At 42.7% G+C, this 17,256-nt stretch overlaps 2 protein-coding genes across 3 annotated transcripts; one reads left to right on the forward strand and one right to left on the reverse strand.

Moving 5' to 3' along the window:
• Positions 1 to 61: 61 nt before the first annotated feature.
• On the forward strand, positions 62 to 8,515 carry LOC115104153 (homologous-pairing protein 2 homolog). Of its 2 annotated transcripts, XM_029625397.2 has the most exons (8): positions 62 to 358; positions 572 to 664; positions 758 to 847; positions 7,331 to 7,442; positions 7,522 to 7,667; positions 7,751 to 7,804; positions 8,060 to 8,119; positions 8,281 to 8,515. In XM_029625397.2, exons 2-8 carry the CDS (start codon positions 629 to 631, stop codon positions 8,335 to 8,337), a joined length of 555 nt encoding a protein of 184 aa, XP_029481257.2. In that variant the 5' UTR covers positions 62 to 358; positions 572 to 628; the 3' UTR covers positions 8,338 to 8,515. The 2 variants fall into 2 exon arrangements, with proteins under 2 accessions (XP_029481257.2, XP_029481258.2); XM_029625398.2 differs by lacking the exon at positions 572 to 664 and having other exon boundaries at positions 152 to 358.
• Positions 8,471 to 17,151, reverse strand: LOC115104152 (max-like protein X). Its single transcript, XM_029625396.2, has 8 exons — positions 17,046 to 17,151; positions 15,305 to 15,341; positions 15,086 to 15,175; positions 14,622 to 14,731; positions 14,301 to 14,403; positions 13,991 to 14,090; positions 10,271 to 10,472; positions 8,471 to 9,960 (listed from the first exon to the last, which is right to left on the reverse strand). The coding sequence occupies exons 1-8, from the start codon at positions 17,085 to 17,087 to the stop codon at positions 9,904 to 9,906; spliced, it is 741 nt and encodes a 246-aa protein (XP_029481256.1). The 5' UTR covers positions 17,088 to 17,151; the 3' UTR covers positions 8,471 to 9,903.
• Positions 17,152 to 17,256: the final 105 nt, after the last annotated feature.

The following is a 17,256-nucleotide window of genomic DNA, read 5'->3' on the forward strand; positions in this document are numbered from 1 at the left end:
CAATGCAATATTCCACAGATCCAAAATCACAATTTTGAAAATTTGACATCCTTGCAGGCAGATAAAAAAAAAAAAAATTAATCACTTGGGACTTTTTTCTTTTTACCGACATTTGGCTGGTTGCTGGCGCTTATTTCATGCACTGCTCAAGAGTCCATACCCAAGCTGTCCCAGGCCGTCTTGCACAGAGGCGGAGGGTGACGAAAACAAGCTTATGTTTCGATATGACGTAGGTAAAGCCTGGACACCCACAATGCATCACAGCGCGCGAAACTCGAGATCTGTCAATAAGCATAAATTAGTTAGCGATAGTTTATAGCTCACGGAATAAAAAAAATGAGCAAAAAAGACAACGGAGGTATGAGTTGTAATCTTTTATTTTACCAGGTTGCTACATTCATTGCGTCTAGTATGTTGCCAAACATGACAGACATTTTCCTAATCGATGTAGCGAACTTTAGCCAAGTTAGAAGCAGTACAGCAAGCTAGCACACTGACACTCACCTGCACTGATAAATCCATACACCAGCTAGAAGTTATACAGGTCACTGTTTTGTGTTTTTATTGTCAGGTTTAACAGTCATATTTGCTTACCTAAACGAGAAGAACCGTCCTTACAGTGCCCAAGATGTCTTTAACAATTTACAGAAGCAGCACGGCCTGGGTGAGAAAGGCTAAACTGTTCTGAGCCAGTGACATGATTTTCAGCATACATAAACTAAAATGTATATTTGATTATTCATTCCTATCCTGGTAGGCTGTGGTTAAAGCCATGGAACAGTTGGCACTGGAAGGGAAGATCAAAGGGAAAACCTATGGGAAGCAAAAGATCTACTTTGCTGATCAGGTGATCAAGGCTGAGTATCAGAGCAGCACGTCAATGCGTACTGTATATGTTGATGGAAATATGTATCCACTGCTGATCTGAATCTTTTCTGTTTTGGTTATTCGTTTTTTTCTTTGCTGCTAATTTCACAAGTATGTGGGGAATTTGTAAAAAAAATCTAAACTTAACACTTGTAAGCAGCCAGTCTTCCATTCAATAACCTTCATTCATTTTGTTTGGAGACCTCTTTTACCACACAACCATTGATCCAAGTTTACTGTGAAATTAGTAATTGGTCTGATAACCAAAACACAAGATGATATTTCCTCAATTTAGTTATTTTAATGTACTCCAATGGCAGAAAATGTAAGATATTTCAAAATTGCCCTTTGAATTTACATTACTGTAAATTACAGTACTGTTATCACATTAGGCAATACACTTGCACTACCCATAAAAATTGACTGAACATCAAATGTTCATAATTTTCTATCCAAGCCTGACATACAGTACCAGTCAAAAGTTTGGACACCTACTCAAGGGTATTTCTTTATTTCTAGTATGTTCTACAAACTATAAAACAACACATGGAATCATGTAGCATCCAAAAAAGTGTTAAACCAATCAACATATTTTATATTTGAGATTCTTCAATGTTGCTACAATTTGACGACAGCTCAACACACTCTTGGCAATCTCTCAACCAGCTTCATGAGGAATGCTTTTCCAAGAGTCTTGAAGGAGTTCCCACATGCTGAGCACTTGTTGGCTGCTTTTTCTTCACTCTGTGGTCCAACTCATCCCAAACCATCTCAATTGGGTTGTGGTTGGGTGATTGTGGAGGCCAGGTCATCTGATACAGCACTCCATCACTCTCCTTGGTCAAATAGTCTTTACACAGCCTGGAGGTGTGTTGGGTCATTGTCCTGTTGAAAAACAAATTATAGTCCCACTAAGCGCAAACCAGATGGGATGGCGTACCGCTGTAGAATGCTGTGGTAGCCATGCTGGTCAAGTGTGCCCTGAATTCTAAATAAATCACAGACAGTGTCACCAGCAAAGCACCATCACACCTGCTTCATGGTGGGAACCACACATGCGGAGATCATCCACTCACCTACTCTGCGTCTCCCAAAGACACAGCGGTTGGAACCAAAGATCTCACCGGTCTCCACCAGTCTAACGTCCATTTCTCGTGTTTCTTGGCCCAAGCATGTATTCTTATTGGTGTCCTTTAGTAGGGGTTTCTTTGCAGCATTTCGACCATGAAGGCCTGATTCACGCAGTCTCCTCCGGCCGACAGAGATGGCCACCTCGCTTCGCGTTCCTAGGAAACTGTTATTTCTTACAGTGGTACCCCAGGTAATCTTAGGTTTCATTACATACAGTCGGGAGGAACTACTGAATATAAGAGCAACATCAACTCCCCATCATTATGACCAGGAATACGACTTTGACGAAACGGATCCTGTGTTTTGCCCACCACCCAGGACAATGGATCGGATCCTAGCCGGCGAGGCTAAACAACGTAGCCGTAAAAGGGGCAAACGAAGCGGTCTTCTGGTATACTACTTGCCAATGTTCAGTCTCTTGACAACAAGGTTGATGAAATCCGAGCAAGGGTAGCATTCCAGAGAGACATCAGAGACGTTCTTTGCTTTGTGGAAACATGGCTCACTCGAGAGACGCTATCGGAGTCGGTGCAGCCAGCTGGTTTCTTCACGCATCACGCCGACAGAAACAAGCATCTTTCTGGTAAGAAGAGGGGCGGGGGTGTATGCCTTATGATTAACGAGACGTGGTGTGATCATAACAACATACAGGAACTCAAGTCCTTCTGTTCACCTGACCTAGAATTCCTCACAATCAAATGTCGACCGCATTATCTACCAAGAGAATTCTCTTCGATTATAATCACATCCGTATATATTCCCCCCAAGCAGACACATCGATGGCCCAGAACAAACTTTATTTGACTCTATGCAAACTGGTAACCACATATCCTGAGGCTGCATTAATTTTAGCTGGGGATTTTAACAAGGCTAATCTGAAAACAAGACTCCCTAAATTCTATCAGCATATCGATTGTGCAACCAGGGCTGGTAAAACCCTGGATCATTGTTATTCTAACTTCCGCGATGCATATAAGGCCCTCCCCCGCCCTCCTTTCGGAAAAGCTGACCACGACTCCATTTTGTTGCTTCCAGCCTATAGACAGAAACTAAAACAGGAAGCTCCCACGCTCAGGTCTGTTCAACGCTGGTCCGACCAATCTGACTCCACGCTTCAAGACTGCTTCGATCACGTGGATAGGAATATGTTTCGCATTGCGTCCAACAACAACATTGACGAATATGCTGATTCGGTGAGGTAGTTCATTAGAAAGTGCATTGGCGATGTCGTACCCACAGCAACTATTAAAACATTCCCAAACCAGAAACTGGATTGATGGCAGCATTCGCTCAAAACTGAAAGTGCGAACCACTGCTTTTAACCAAGGCAAGGTGACCAGAAACATGACCGAATACAAACAGTGTAGCTATTCCCTCCGCAAGGCAATCAAACAAGCTAAGCATCAGTATAGAGACAAAGTAGAGTCGCAATTCAACGGCTCAGACACAAGAGGTATGTGGCAGGGTCTACAGTCAATCACAGATTACAAAAAGAAATCCAGCCCCGTTGCGGACCAGGATGTCTTGCTCCCAGACAGACTAAATAACTTCTTTGCTCGCTTTGAGGACAATACAGTGCCACTGACACGGCCCTCTACCAAAACCTGCGGACTCTCCTTCACTGCAGCCGGCGTGAGTAAAACATTTAAACGTGTTAACCCTCGCAAGGCTGCAGGCCCAGGCGGCATCCCCAGCCGCGTCCTCAGAGCTTGCGCAGACCAGCTGGCTGGTGTGTTTACGGACATATTCAATCAATCCTTATCCCAGTCTGCTGTCCCCTCATGCTTCAAGAGGGCCACCATTGTTCCCAAGAAAGCTAAGGTAACTGAGCTAAACGACCACTGCCCCGTAGCACTCACTTCCGTCATCATGAAGTGCTTTGAGAGACAAGTCAAGGACCATATCACCTCCACCCTACCTGACACCCTAGACCCACTCCAATTTGCTTACCGCCCCAATAGGTCCACAGACGACGCAATTGCAACCACACTGCCCTAACCCATCTGGACAAGAGGAATACCTACTAGAGAATGCTGTTCATCGACTACAGCTCAGCATTTAACACCATAGTATCCTCCAAACTCGTCATCAAGCTCGAGACCCTGAGTCTCGACCCCGCCCTGTGCAACTGGGTACTGGACTTCCTGACGGGCCACCGCCAGGTGGTGAGAGTAGGTAACAACATCTCCACCCCGCTGATCCTCAACACTGGGGCTCCACAAGGGTGCGTTCTGAGCCCTCTCCTATACTCCCTGTTCACCCACGACTGCGTGGCCATGCACGCTTCCAACTCAATCATCAAGTTTGCGGACGACACTACAGTGGTAGGCTTGATTACCAACAACGACGAGACGGCCTACAGGGAGGAGGTGAGGGCCCTCGGAGTGTGGTGTCAGGAAAATAACCTTGCACTCAACGTCAACAAAACAAAGGAGATGATCGTGGACTTTAGGAAACAGCAGAGGGAGCACCCCCCTATCCACATCGACAGGGCAGTAGTGGAGAGGGTAGTAAGTTTTAAGTTCCTCAACTGAATTGGTCCACCCACACAGACAGTTTTGTGAAGAAGGCGCAACAGTGCCTCTTCAACCTCAGGAGGCTGAATAAATTCAGCTTGTCAACAAAAGCAATCACAAACTTTTACAGATGCACAATCGAGAGCATCCTGTCGGGCTCTATCACCGCCTGGTACGGCAACTGCTCCGCCCACAACCGCAAGCCTCTCCAGAGGGTAGTGAGGTCTGCACAACGCATCACCGGGGGAAAACTACCTGCCCTCCAGGACACCTACACTACCCGATGTCACAGGAAGGCCATAAAGATCATCAAGGATAACAACCACCCGAGCCACTGCCTGTTCACCCCGCTATCATCCAGAAGGCGAGGTCAGTACAGGTGCATCAAAGCAGGGACCGAGAGACTGAAAAACAGCTTCTATCTCAAGGCCATCAGACTGTTAAACAGCCACCACTAACATTGAGTGGCTGCTGCCAACATACTGACTCAACTCCAGCCACTTTAATAATGGAAATTGATGTAAAAAAATGTAGCACTAGCCACTTTAAACAATGCCACTTAATATGTTTACATACCCTACATTACTCATCTCATATGTATATACTGTACTCGATACCATCTACTGCATCTTGCCTATGCCGTTCTGTACCATCACTCATTCATATCTTTATGTACATATTCTTTATCCCTTTACACTTGTATGTATAAGGTAGCAGTTGTGGAATTATTAGGTTAGATTACTCGTTGGTTACTACTGCATTGTCGGAACTACAAGCACAAGCATTTCGCTACACTCGCATTAACATCTGCTAACCATGTGTATGTGACAAATACAATTTGATTTGATGTTGAGATGTGTCTGTTACTTGGCCTCTGTAACTCATTTATTTGGGCTGCAATCTGAGGTGCAGTTAACTAATGAATTTATCCTCTGCAGCAGAGGTAACTCTGGGTCTTCCTTTCCTGTGGCGGTCCTCATGAGAGCCAGTTTCATCATAGCGCTTTGTGGTTTTTGTGACTGCACCAACTTTCAAAGTTCTTGAAATGTTCCGTAATGATGGACTGTCATTTTTCTTTGTTTATTTTAGCTGTCCTTGCCATAATATGGACTTGGTATTTTACCAAATAGGGCTATCTTCTGTATACCACCCCTACCTTGTCACAACACAACTGATTGGCTCAAACGCATTAACAAGGAAAGAAATTCCACAAATTAATTTAAAGGCACACCTGTTAATTGAAATGCATTCCATGTGACTACCTCATGAAGCTGGTTGAGAGAATGCCAAGAATGCAAAGCTGTCAAGGCAAAGGGTGGCTACTTTGAAGAATCTCATAAAATATATTTATTTGTTTAACACTTTTTTTGGTTATTAGATTCCATATGGGGTATTTCATAGTTTTGATGTCTTCACTATTATTCTACAATGTAGAAAATAGTAAAAATTCAGAAAAACCCTTGAATGAGTAGGTGTGTCCAAACTTTTGACTGGTACTGTAGGTCTGGATTTAAATCATTGCATGCCTCATCCATGGCCTGAAGGAGGGTGGTACTCTCATGGGGATGGCAGCATACATCTTCCACCTGTATGGTAATAAGGATAATCAAGTATTTTACAGTATTGTACTTATGTATTGTAGTGGTCCTGTACATGGCTCAGCTCATAAGAGTGTGGCACTAACAGAGTTGTAGATCCGATTCCCACTGGGGACACATACCAAAATGTGTGGACTTTTGTCACTTTGGATAAGTGTCTATGTAAATGTATATACACTGCTCAAAAAAATAAAGGGAACACTTAAACAACACAATGTAACTCCAAGTCAATCACACTTCTGTGAAATCAAACTGTCCACTTAGGAAGCAACACTGATTGGACAATAAATTTCACATGCTGTTGTGCAAATGGAATAGAAAACAGGTGGAAATTATAGGCAATTAGCAAGACACCGCTAATAAAGGAGTGGTTCTGCAGGTGGTGACCACAGACCACTTCTCAGTTTCTATGCTTCCTGGCCGATGTTTTGCTGGCGGTACTTTCACTCTAGTGGTAGCATGAGACGGAGTTTACAACCCACACAAGTGGCTCAGGTAGTGCAGCTCATCCAGGATGGCTCATCAATGCGAGCTGTGGCAAGAAGGTTTGCTGTGTCTGTCAGCGTAGTGTCCAGAGCATGGAGGCGCTACCAAGAGACAGGCCAGTACATCAGGAGACGTGGAGGAGGGCAACAACCCAGCAGCAGGACCGCTACCTCCGCCTTTGTGCAAGGAGGAGCACTGCCAGAGCCCTGCAAAATTACCTCCAGCAGGCCACAAATGTGCATGTGTCTGCTCAAACGGTCAGAAACAGACTCCATGAGGGCCCGACGTCCACAGGTGGGGGTTGTGCTTACAGCCCAACACCGTGCAGGACGTTTGGCATTTGCCAGAGAACACCAAGATTGGCAAATTCGCCACTGGCGCCCTGTGCTCTTCACAGATGAAAGCAGGTTCACACTGAGCACGTGACAGACATGACAGAGTCTGGAGACGCTGTGGAGGAGAACGTTCTGCTGCCTGCCACATCCTCCAGCATGACCGGTTTTGCGGTGGATCAGTCATGGTGTGGGGTGGCATTTCTTTGGGGGGCCACACAGCCCTCCATGTGCTCGCCAGAGGTAGCCTGACTGCCATTAGGTACCGAGATGAGATCCTCAGACCCCTTGTGAGACCATATGCTGGTGCGGTAGGCCCTGGGTTGTGAAAATTTACCACATAGTAATAAAAAAACTAACCGGTAAATATAACTATCAGAATGTCCTTGACTACCTACAGGCCCAGTTTGCAGAGGTGAGTGAGGCAGATCTGAAGGCCATCGACAGTCGCATCTCTGACCTCAGCACACAGGTGCAGGCTATCTCTCAGGGCTGCAGACAGCTGGACGCAGGTAGGGCTCCCCTCTTTGGCCCTATCAGCACTCTTCCCACACACTGGACTACCCGACATACTCTTATCTCTGATTGCAGAGCTGAAGGAGCTCAACAGCTCCATGACCACAGAGGAAATGATATCAGAGATCCAGGAGCTAAAAGAAGGGTGTTCTGGTTACAGGGAGCAGCTGGAGAAGATCAAGTCAACGACCAATCATGTCACACCAGAGCAGAAGGAGATGGTATGGGTCACAATCAGACATGGGTTCAAATACAAACACTTCCCCCCCCCCCTATATACTGTGCTCATGCGTCTTTCCTTCAGGTTTACAAGGAGAGACATCTCTACGTGAAAGAGTGGAAGACGAGGAAGAGACTGGTGATTTATTTATTTTAGCTGTATTGCTGACATGTTACGGATTGCGTGATAAAATGAAGGTTGTTTCCGATCAAGCAGACATGCATCTTTTACCGTGAATGTAGTCTCCGCTAAACGCGGGAACATTGCCTTACGCGCTGTACTTCCGCAATTTGGATTGAATAGAGCCCTTACTTGATCAAAGCCGTACGAGTATTCGTGTCAGAGCAGGACAAACCAGAACAAATAGTCTGAATCTGTCTCTGCTCCTCTCAGGCAGCTGATATGATGGGTTCCATTTTGGAGGGATACCCCAAGACCAAGAAGCAATTTCTGGTAAGATGCTCTGCAAAACATACAGATCTACAGTAATACTGTCTTTATTTGGGAAACGAGATATTGTTCATCACCATGATAGAGGGAGACAAATGCCTATCATGTTTACTCTTATTTGTCAACCTGAGATGTCAGCATCTTTTTTTGTGTTCTCTGTTTAGGAAGAAGTTGGTGTGGAGACTGATGAGGACTGTAAAGTGACTATGCCAAGTACCTGACAGAATGTTGGAGGATCTTTGTTTAATTTGACTTGAATGTCAATTCTGAGGGAGTATTATGCCATCAAAACTCATTCCAGGAATAACTAGTTACTATTTGTAATGTTTTGGAATAAAATACCTTGTACAGGGGTATACTTTAAAGTTTATTTTGCAATTAAAAATCATTCATACGAAATACTTCCATCAAATTCTTGTCCAAATCAGCAGAAAACATGTAACATTAGACCTGATTTATTTATACCAGCACAAATACTTGTCGTATAAAATGATCCCTTTTAAAGTCTGGTGATTACACAGATGAAACATTCACATCTGTTAGGTTTACCAGAAGGTCCTGAAACATTTGGTACAAGTTCTCCTGAGCACATTGTCAAAATAAATCACCAAATTCTTCACATTACATTTGAACATTCTTGACTGTTTAAGGACAGGATTCAATCAGATCTGCAGCAACCTGCATCAAACACATTGCTTTTGTTTAGGTGGTGTAACTGTTGAAGCTGTCAAATTGGTAAGTCATTGTCATGAAACCACACCCGTCCTTATATCCCACCCACCTTAGAAGTTCAGAACAAGAATGTGTAGACTATATAGAAATGACAATCATTAAACAAAGTCGGGATTTATCACACATTTCACTGTTATAATTTGTAACACTACTGCAAGGGCTTTCTACTAATGCGACTTGGTGCATCCAATGGCAATGCCAGCTATAGTTAACACCAGGAGCTTCTTGTGGATTTGACAACTCTAATGCCGTCATTGTAAATAATAATTAGCTGTTAACTGACTTGCCTAGTTTAATAAAGGTTAAATACATTTGTTTTAAACGCAGTTACACCTCCAACACCACCTAAACAAAAGCAATGATTAGCTATGCGTTTACCGCTAATCTGATTGAATCCTGGCCAGAGTTTTTTGGTTCAGAGATAGTTTAAAAACCATGTTTAATACAGAACTATTCATGAATCACTATTCTACCGTGCCTTTTTGCCAATAAAGATGACGAAAAGGTGAAAAGCTGCAGTAACACTTACAAATATGCTTGATTCCGTCACAACATGGACACAACAGCAATCATAACATCACAATCAATGATGAACATTTAACAACTCTCAAATACCATCACAACTGGTTTGAATTGAATATTTTAACTCATGACTGTTTTGGATTTGATTCGAACCGGTTTAGAACTTTATGCTGGTTTGAACACTGGAACAAAAAAAAGAGAGGTTTGGAATGGAACAATTAAAAAAATAAAATGTGGTTCCAACCCCTGATTTGTGGTGAATGTAAACATTAGGGAACGTTTACAAGCAAGCGGCCATTTGCCTTGTTTAACACAACTCTGTTCTGCAACGAAACCTGACTAGACAGGAAACACCCAACCCTGCTGCAGACTGGTGGTGAATTGAGTAAGCGTTAACGATTTAAATACTGCAGGCCAGGAGGGAACACGATAGACTGATATGTGAGGTCTCTACCAGACCCTGAGAACCCAGGGTAGGCCCCGGCTCCATCCTCGAGGGGAGATTCCTGTCCTGAGTTTACACCTGAACTGCATTAATACGGCTGGCTGTTGAGCTGCCGGAGAACTCCCACCACAAACTCACGCAATGTCTGGGAAGGAAAAGAGGACAAACATGGATTACCTTCCACAGCTGTCAACTCAACATAGTCATCAATCCTCAGAGCGAGACAGGGTGGCTAGCATGTCAATTAAAGCCTACAGCGGTGATAGTTTTGACCTGTTGGGGTCAGACGGAAGTCCAAAATACCATCCTTGAGCAGAAAATACACCAAAATGCCATGACTATCACATATAAAGACCATTACCTTAAAACCATACATGATTTGGTGTGCCATCCATCCACCAGCAGCGAGATTCCCCCAGCAGTACAGTACATTTAGTGCATATTGAGTGTCCTACCTGAGGCTTGCAGTGCTCCTCGATCCAGCTGAAGACGCAGGCGGACAGCTCCTGGAAGCTGGCCACAGACACAGACCTGCTGAAGGACTGGAACAGGGAGTCCATGATGCTCTGAAACACGCTGAACTTGACCTGGTCTGACACCTGCTCCTCCCCCTGCTGAGGGTTGTTCTGGTGGGCCTTCACTATGTGCTCATAGTTCCTACAACACACAGGTTAAACGTTATAAACCGGGTAGTTTGGGTACTGGATGCTAATTGGCTGAAACAGAATTCCAGCCGTGTGTATATCAGACAATATACCATGGGTTTGACACAATACATATTTTTTGCTATATTCATGTTGTTAAACGGTTTATAATAACAATAAGGCGTGGGTGGTTTATGGCATGCAGCCAATACAGTGCTTTCAGAAAGTTATGATGCACCTTGACTTCAAATTTGTTGTATTACGGCCTGAATTTAAAATTGATTAAATTGAGATGATATATGTATATATATATTTTTTTTACAAACTAATTAAAAATTAAAAGCTGAAATGTCTTGAGTCATTAAGTATTCAACCCTTTGTTATGGCAACATGAAATAAGTTCAGGAGTAAAAATGATTAACAACCAATTAGACAGTGCAAATATTGTACAATCCAGGTGTGCAAAGCTCTTTAGAGACTTACCCAGAAAGACTCACAGCTGTAATAGCTGCCAGAGGTGATTCCAATGTATTGTCTTAGGGGTGTGAATACTTATATAAATTAGATGTCTGTATTTCATTTTCAATAAATTTGCTAAACTTTCTACAAAAATGTTTTCACTTTATTATAGTGTGTAGATGGGTGAAGAAAATCCACACACTGTACTTGTCAAAAGTTGACACACCTACACCTTCCAGTGTTTTTATTTTGTATTATTTTCTACATTGTAGAATAATAGTGAAGACATCAAAACTATGAAATAACACATAGAATCATGTAGTAACCAAAAAAAGTGTTAAACAAATCAAAATATATTTTATATTTGAGATTCTTCAAAGTAGCCACCCTTTGCCTTGACAGCTTTGCACATGCTTGGCATTCTCTCAACCAACTTCACGAGGTAGTCACCTGGAATGAATTTCAATTAAACACGTATGCCTTGCTAAAAGTTCATTTGTGGAATTTCTTTCCTTGTTAATGCATTTGAGCCTATCAGTTGTGTTGTGACAAGGTAGGGGTGGTATACAGAAGACAGCCCTATCTGGTAAAAGATTAGCCAATAAATGATTCAGAGTTCAAGTAACAGATACATCAACTGTTCAGAGGAGACTGTGTGAATCAGGCCTTAGTGGTGGAATTGCTGCAAAGAAACCACTGCTAAAGGACACCAATAATAAGAAGAGACTTGAATGGGCCAAGAAACACAAGCAATGGACATTAGACCGGTGGAAATCTGTCCTTTGGTCTGATGAGTCCAAATTTAAGGAGATTTTTGGTTTGTGAGACACAGAGTAGGTGAATGGTTGACCTCCACGTGTGTGGTTCCCACCATGACGCATGGAGGAGGTGTGCTGGTGACACTGATTTATTTAGAATTCAAGGCACACTTAACAAGCATGGCTACCACAGCGATACACCATCCCATCTGGTTTGCGCTGAGTGGGACTATCATTTGTTTTTCAACAGGACAATGACACAACACACCTCCAGGCTGTGGAAGGGCTATTTGACCAAGAAGGAGTGATGGAGTGCTGCATCAGATGACCTGGCCTCCACAATCACCCGACCTCAACCCAATTGAGATGGTTTGGGATGAGTTGGACCGCAGAGATAAGCAAAAGCAGCCAAGTGCTCAGCATATGGCTACTTTGAAGAATCTCAAATATATTTAGATTTGTTTAACACTTTTTTGGTTACTACATGATTCCACAAGTGTCATCTCATAGTTTTGATGTCTTCACTATTATTCTACAATGTAGAAAATAGTAAAAAGAAAAATCCTTGAATGAGTAGGTGTGTCCAAACTTAACTGGTACTGTATAATTAATCCAATTTGAATTCAGGTTGTAACACAACAAAATGTGGAATAAGTCAAGGGGTACAAATACTTCCTGAAGACACTGTATACCACTAAGGGCTGTATCCAGGCACTGTGCCACACCTCCTCAGGCCTTATTGTTCAAGTAACCTGTTCCACTACATCTGACCATTTCTAACCAGGTTTCCATCCAACCTTTTAATGCGCGTAATGTACATGTTGAGGAAAAATAAATAAATCACGACAGGCTTGATTGAAACAGAAAGTGTCGGTAAACTTTCCAAAATGCAGACGAAACCAAATACGCTAGAAAAGGTGGGATCTTTTTGTGTCTAAAATGTATTATGCGGGAAATGTCAGTGGAAAAGCTTTTAATGAGCAAATATTCATATAATAACCATCATATCGAAGTAAACTTGGAGTCACGCGATGACGTGTGGTCGTCCCACTATAACGCACTGGGAAAGCATGCCGTTTATTAGGCTACAGATTAAATACGTTATGAACTTCACAGGGTGGTGAAAGTGCAAGTTGATGCGCTTGATGCTCCTTTCCAATCAATATCGAGCTGCCGTTTGACAAACCCTCCCTGTATCTGCGAGCTGTTGGCTAGAGCCAATACCAGAGTGGGAATCAAATCAAATCAAATCAAATTTATTTATATAGCCCTTCGTACATCAGCTGATATCTCAAAGTGCTGTACAGAAACCCACTAGACAACCATTTGTTTTGAGAAACCCCATCAGTAGAGTTGAAAATGCGATGTAAACCCATTTAACTTGTCATTTTTAATTCAGCTCATCTGAATTTTACCTCAAAAGGGATTTATGTGCACTACATCATCACGCACAGCCTTTTATCCGCAACAAGTTCATTTGACAGAAAAACATCCCTGGTGGGAAAATGTGTAGTTTATTCGCATGAAATGGATGGAAACCTAGCTACTGACAAGTGTTAATATCATCATATTTATACAACTATGATAGCGTCGTATTGGTAGTACATGTTTAAGGCTCTACAGCGCAACCATTTTACTCACCTAAATGTTTTTGCTGTGCGACCTGGAATTCTAATTTAGGAGCACCGGTGCACCTAGAAAATGCTGGATTCTACCTTTAAAACCTCATTTTTAATTGTGCTCCTAAATTTCTTTGTTTGCGCTTACATTTCTCAACTTAGGAGCACACGTGCTCCTTGTAAAAAAGGTCAGCGTAGAACCGAGGCTGTCAAATAGCAAGCATAAATGACTGAACAATTCAAAACTTATAAATGAGGCTTCGGTGCCTCTTCAGGAAAATAAATGATTAGATGGCAGCTCAATCCAGTCAGATGTTCCTGTAGGAGTGGCCTCCCTCCACAGTATATGCAGAGGGTCACGTCCCAATTGTTGTTTGGGTAAAACCAACCCCGTTGACTGCTTTCCTGGACTTCTCTCTGTCAGAGCAGAGTGTGGACTGAGGCATTTCCCTCTCTGATAAGGCCCGTCTACCAGGGCTGACCTGATACAGCCTATGCAATCTACCATGGACACACGTGCATGAGTTATTAGATAAATGAAACATATCCTTGAAGGTTCTCTTAACCTAAATTATACATATTTGATCTAACACAGCTAATATCTTTAATGGTTTCACCCCCAGCTCTCCCCTCTCTGATTTGACACTTTACAGTATCACACTGTAGTAACAGATTTGTTTTTCCCTGCGACTAACGTTTTCATGATCTTCAGTGCCATCACTTCCTTCCTCAGCATAGACATGTCCTCCTCCTGCTTCTTCTTCTCTTTGTGCAGAAACTGGATGTAGTCGATAGCTGCAGCAGGAAACAGAAACAACGAGTCAGGGATTTCTGGACAAAACATTTCTATCAGGGAGGAAAATTCCAGCTTAGGGTGGGATCCTTTATAAATATTTATAGTATGTTGACATTATACAGTAAAAAAAAAAAAAGACCGGTCAGAATGCCAATTTGCAGTCCTAAAAATGTACATTTCTGGTTGAGAGGTACAATGGTCTACATTACTTTTCTGCAGCACTGTGGCCTTGCTGATCTTCTGTATCCCCACGGCAAACTCAGACTGCTGCTGGCAGGTGGGCACTATGGACTGGAGATCATCATAACCTTTCTGTGGAGTCAAACACGCATGACAAACAGATTTTAGAAATGACAAAAATATTACATTTGGCCACCTAAGAAACATCTTAATTTTTTGGAAGAGATCAATCACCAACTCCCTCTGTCCAACCCCCCTCCCCAATCTTTTGTATTTTTCAACCTTTTCACAACTACCCTCCTCCCCATGATCTACACTCCTGTTGTTCCGCTCCCCATCGGAGGCCAAACCTTGATAGCATCCCGTCGTTTCTGCTCGGCCTGTGTGTGTGCCTGTCTCCTCCGGTCTTTGTAGGACTCCTTGTATGTGGTCTCATGCCTGTAGTCACTGTCTTCATCATCTACAGTGAGGAGAGGAAGAGCAGGTGTTTCAGTCTACCTCCCTAGGGCTCAAGGCCGACATCAAGCTAGAATAAAGCACTGGACAATGAGAGCGCAGGACAACGCCCAACCGAACTAGGTCACGTGGAAATGCAATAGAGAAAAAACCCCAAGAAAGAATAGAGTGGAAGTGAGAGTGGGGTAGGGAGTAAGACAACGAATAAAATGGTCGTTTCTGAATCAGGATACAAAATAAATATACAGCATTGCCTCACATACACAAAACGTTTAGTCATATAGTACACACACCATGTTGCAGATTAAAAATACTCCCTAACATATGTTGTCTAAACATAAATGACAAAACACAGTACCTGTATTTGGTACTGATGAGGCACTTGTGGACCCAATGCTGTTAGCCCTGGAGACCACAGTACCCTTCCTTGCATTCTCAGCAAAGAAACCTTAATGGAGAACATGAATAGCTCAGACATCATTAAATTACTAATCAGTTATCCACAGGACTGGTAGCCTACTAGCTATAGATTGTATATTTTGGTAAAACAACAATTAGGACTAAGGATACTACTCACTGGGGTCAAATCCATTGTCACTGAAAGCCCCGTCGTTCTGTTCGGCCATGGCAGGTGTTGACATGAGAGAATAAAACAGTGGATAAGGAGGTGAGAACAACAGGCTCTTTCCCGTCTCATTCAATGGGCAGATTCAATTATGCTGAGCCACGGGGCACCGATGACGTGAACGGGTAAAAGCAGTGAGGGAGGAGCTCCCTTCTCAAATGGAACGGTCATCTGTGCTTGCTTGGGCAACAAGGTGCGTCATTCAGAAACACACATCTCTTTTCTATAAAATAGGTTCAAATATGTTTGAATTTTCAAAATAGTTTTCATTGGGAAGGCAGATAAAATGTTATCAAAAGCAATCACTTTTGTATGTGGAAACGGAATCCTTCTCTACTTTTCAGACGACTTCTGCCACATTCACGTGCTAAATCTGAATGAGGTAACTCGAAAATGTCAGACTTGCTAACTGGTCTTAGTTATAAACGTGCCGCGTTCAACAAGTTTCCTAGTTTCGACTAGCATGTGAACGCGGCAGAAGTCCGCTGAAAAGTAGAGGATTCTCGACTTCGCCGTGGACTTTGCACAGGGCACCGGTTCCAAAACTGATTCAATCAACTTTCACTTTAATCGAATCACCAGACAAACACAGCAATTAGCATAAACAAACTCCACTGACAGTAGTCCTGGGGTGTAATCATGTCCAAACAGTTATGTAATGCAAATAAAACGTGTTTATATTGGTCAAATACAGATAGGTTCCTTCCAGTTTCGTTTGCTTCTGTTTAAGAAACAGAATCAGCGGGATGAATACACCACTGATTTGATTCATGTGTACAAGTATTTGGCTTTGAATATACTTAAGTATCAAAAGTTAAAGTATAAATAATTTGAAATTCCTTTGAAGCAAACTAGACCGCACCATTTCCTTTACTGATAACCAGGGCCAAACGCAAACACTCATATCTTTACAAATTAGGCATGTGTGTTTAATGAGTCCGCCAGATCAGAGGCAGTAGAGATAAACATGGATGTTCTCTTGATAAGTGTGTTAATTTGACATTTTTTCTGTTCTGCTAAACATTCAAACTGTTACTTGTACTTTTGGGTGTCAGGGAAAATGTATGGAGTAAAAAGTGCATTATTTCCTTTAGGAATGTAGTGAAGTAAAAGTTATCCAAAAAATTAAGTAAAGTACAGATACACCCCAAAACTACTATTTTTACACCACTGTTAGGTGGCAGCTAACTACTAGTAGGACCCACGTTCCTATGCGGTCAGTGCAGACAAGGCTGAAATATGGCAAGTATTTTTGGGCAGAAACATGTACACAACCTCGGCAAACATGCATTGCGCGACATCGTGACGTGGGCGCAATCTGAACACACCAGTAGCGTTTTGTAAAGTTGACTTATTAAATTTACCTGTGGATATATGATGTGTACCATTTGCAGAATTAAACACTGTCCACCCAGACGGTGAATTTGCTAATCACCCGCCTGGTCCACCATGACTAGGCTACAAATTGGCCAGCAGTTGACCGTTACAGAACCGTAACGAAAGTGGGAAGAAGCTTGAAAAGTCATAAACAAAAGCGCTAGTACCTAGCTAGCTACCTGTTAGCTAGCACAGGCCAATTGTAGCAAATTAATTCCAAATTACAAACACTATTCATGCTACGAATATATGGCAGTGTCGTACACCGCTTATTTGTCCTCACATCTCATATATTTGTCTAAACTAGCAAGCTTACTTTGTTCCAGTGATCCTCCGGCGATGCTGTAGGATCCGTCATCTTGGAATCAGCAGCTGTTCGAGAGTGTCATGTGGTGGAAAAGCTATTTAGAGAAAGGGAACTACGCCCTCTGCTGGTTCACACAGTATAACATACGACCTCAAATAAGTGCAATAAATTGAGCATGTTTATAGGCCGTAGCGATCTATTGCTGCGTTCAAAACAACGG

This window comes from Oncorhynchus nerka, linkage group LG21, assembly GCF_034236695.1.
Source record: "Oncorhynchus nerka isolate Pitt River linkage group LG21, Oner_Uvic_2.0, whole genome shotgun sequence".
Lineage (NCBI taxonomy): Eukaryota > Metazoa > Chordata > Actinopteri > Salmoniformes > Salmonidae > Oncorhynchus > Oncorhynchus nerka.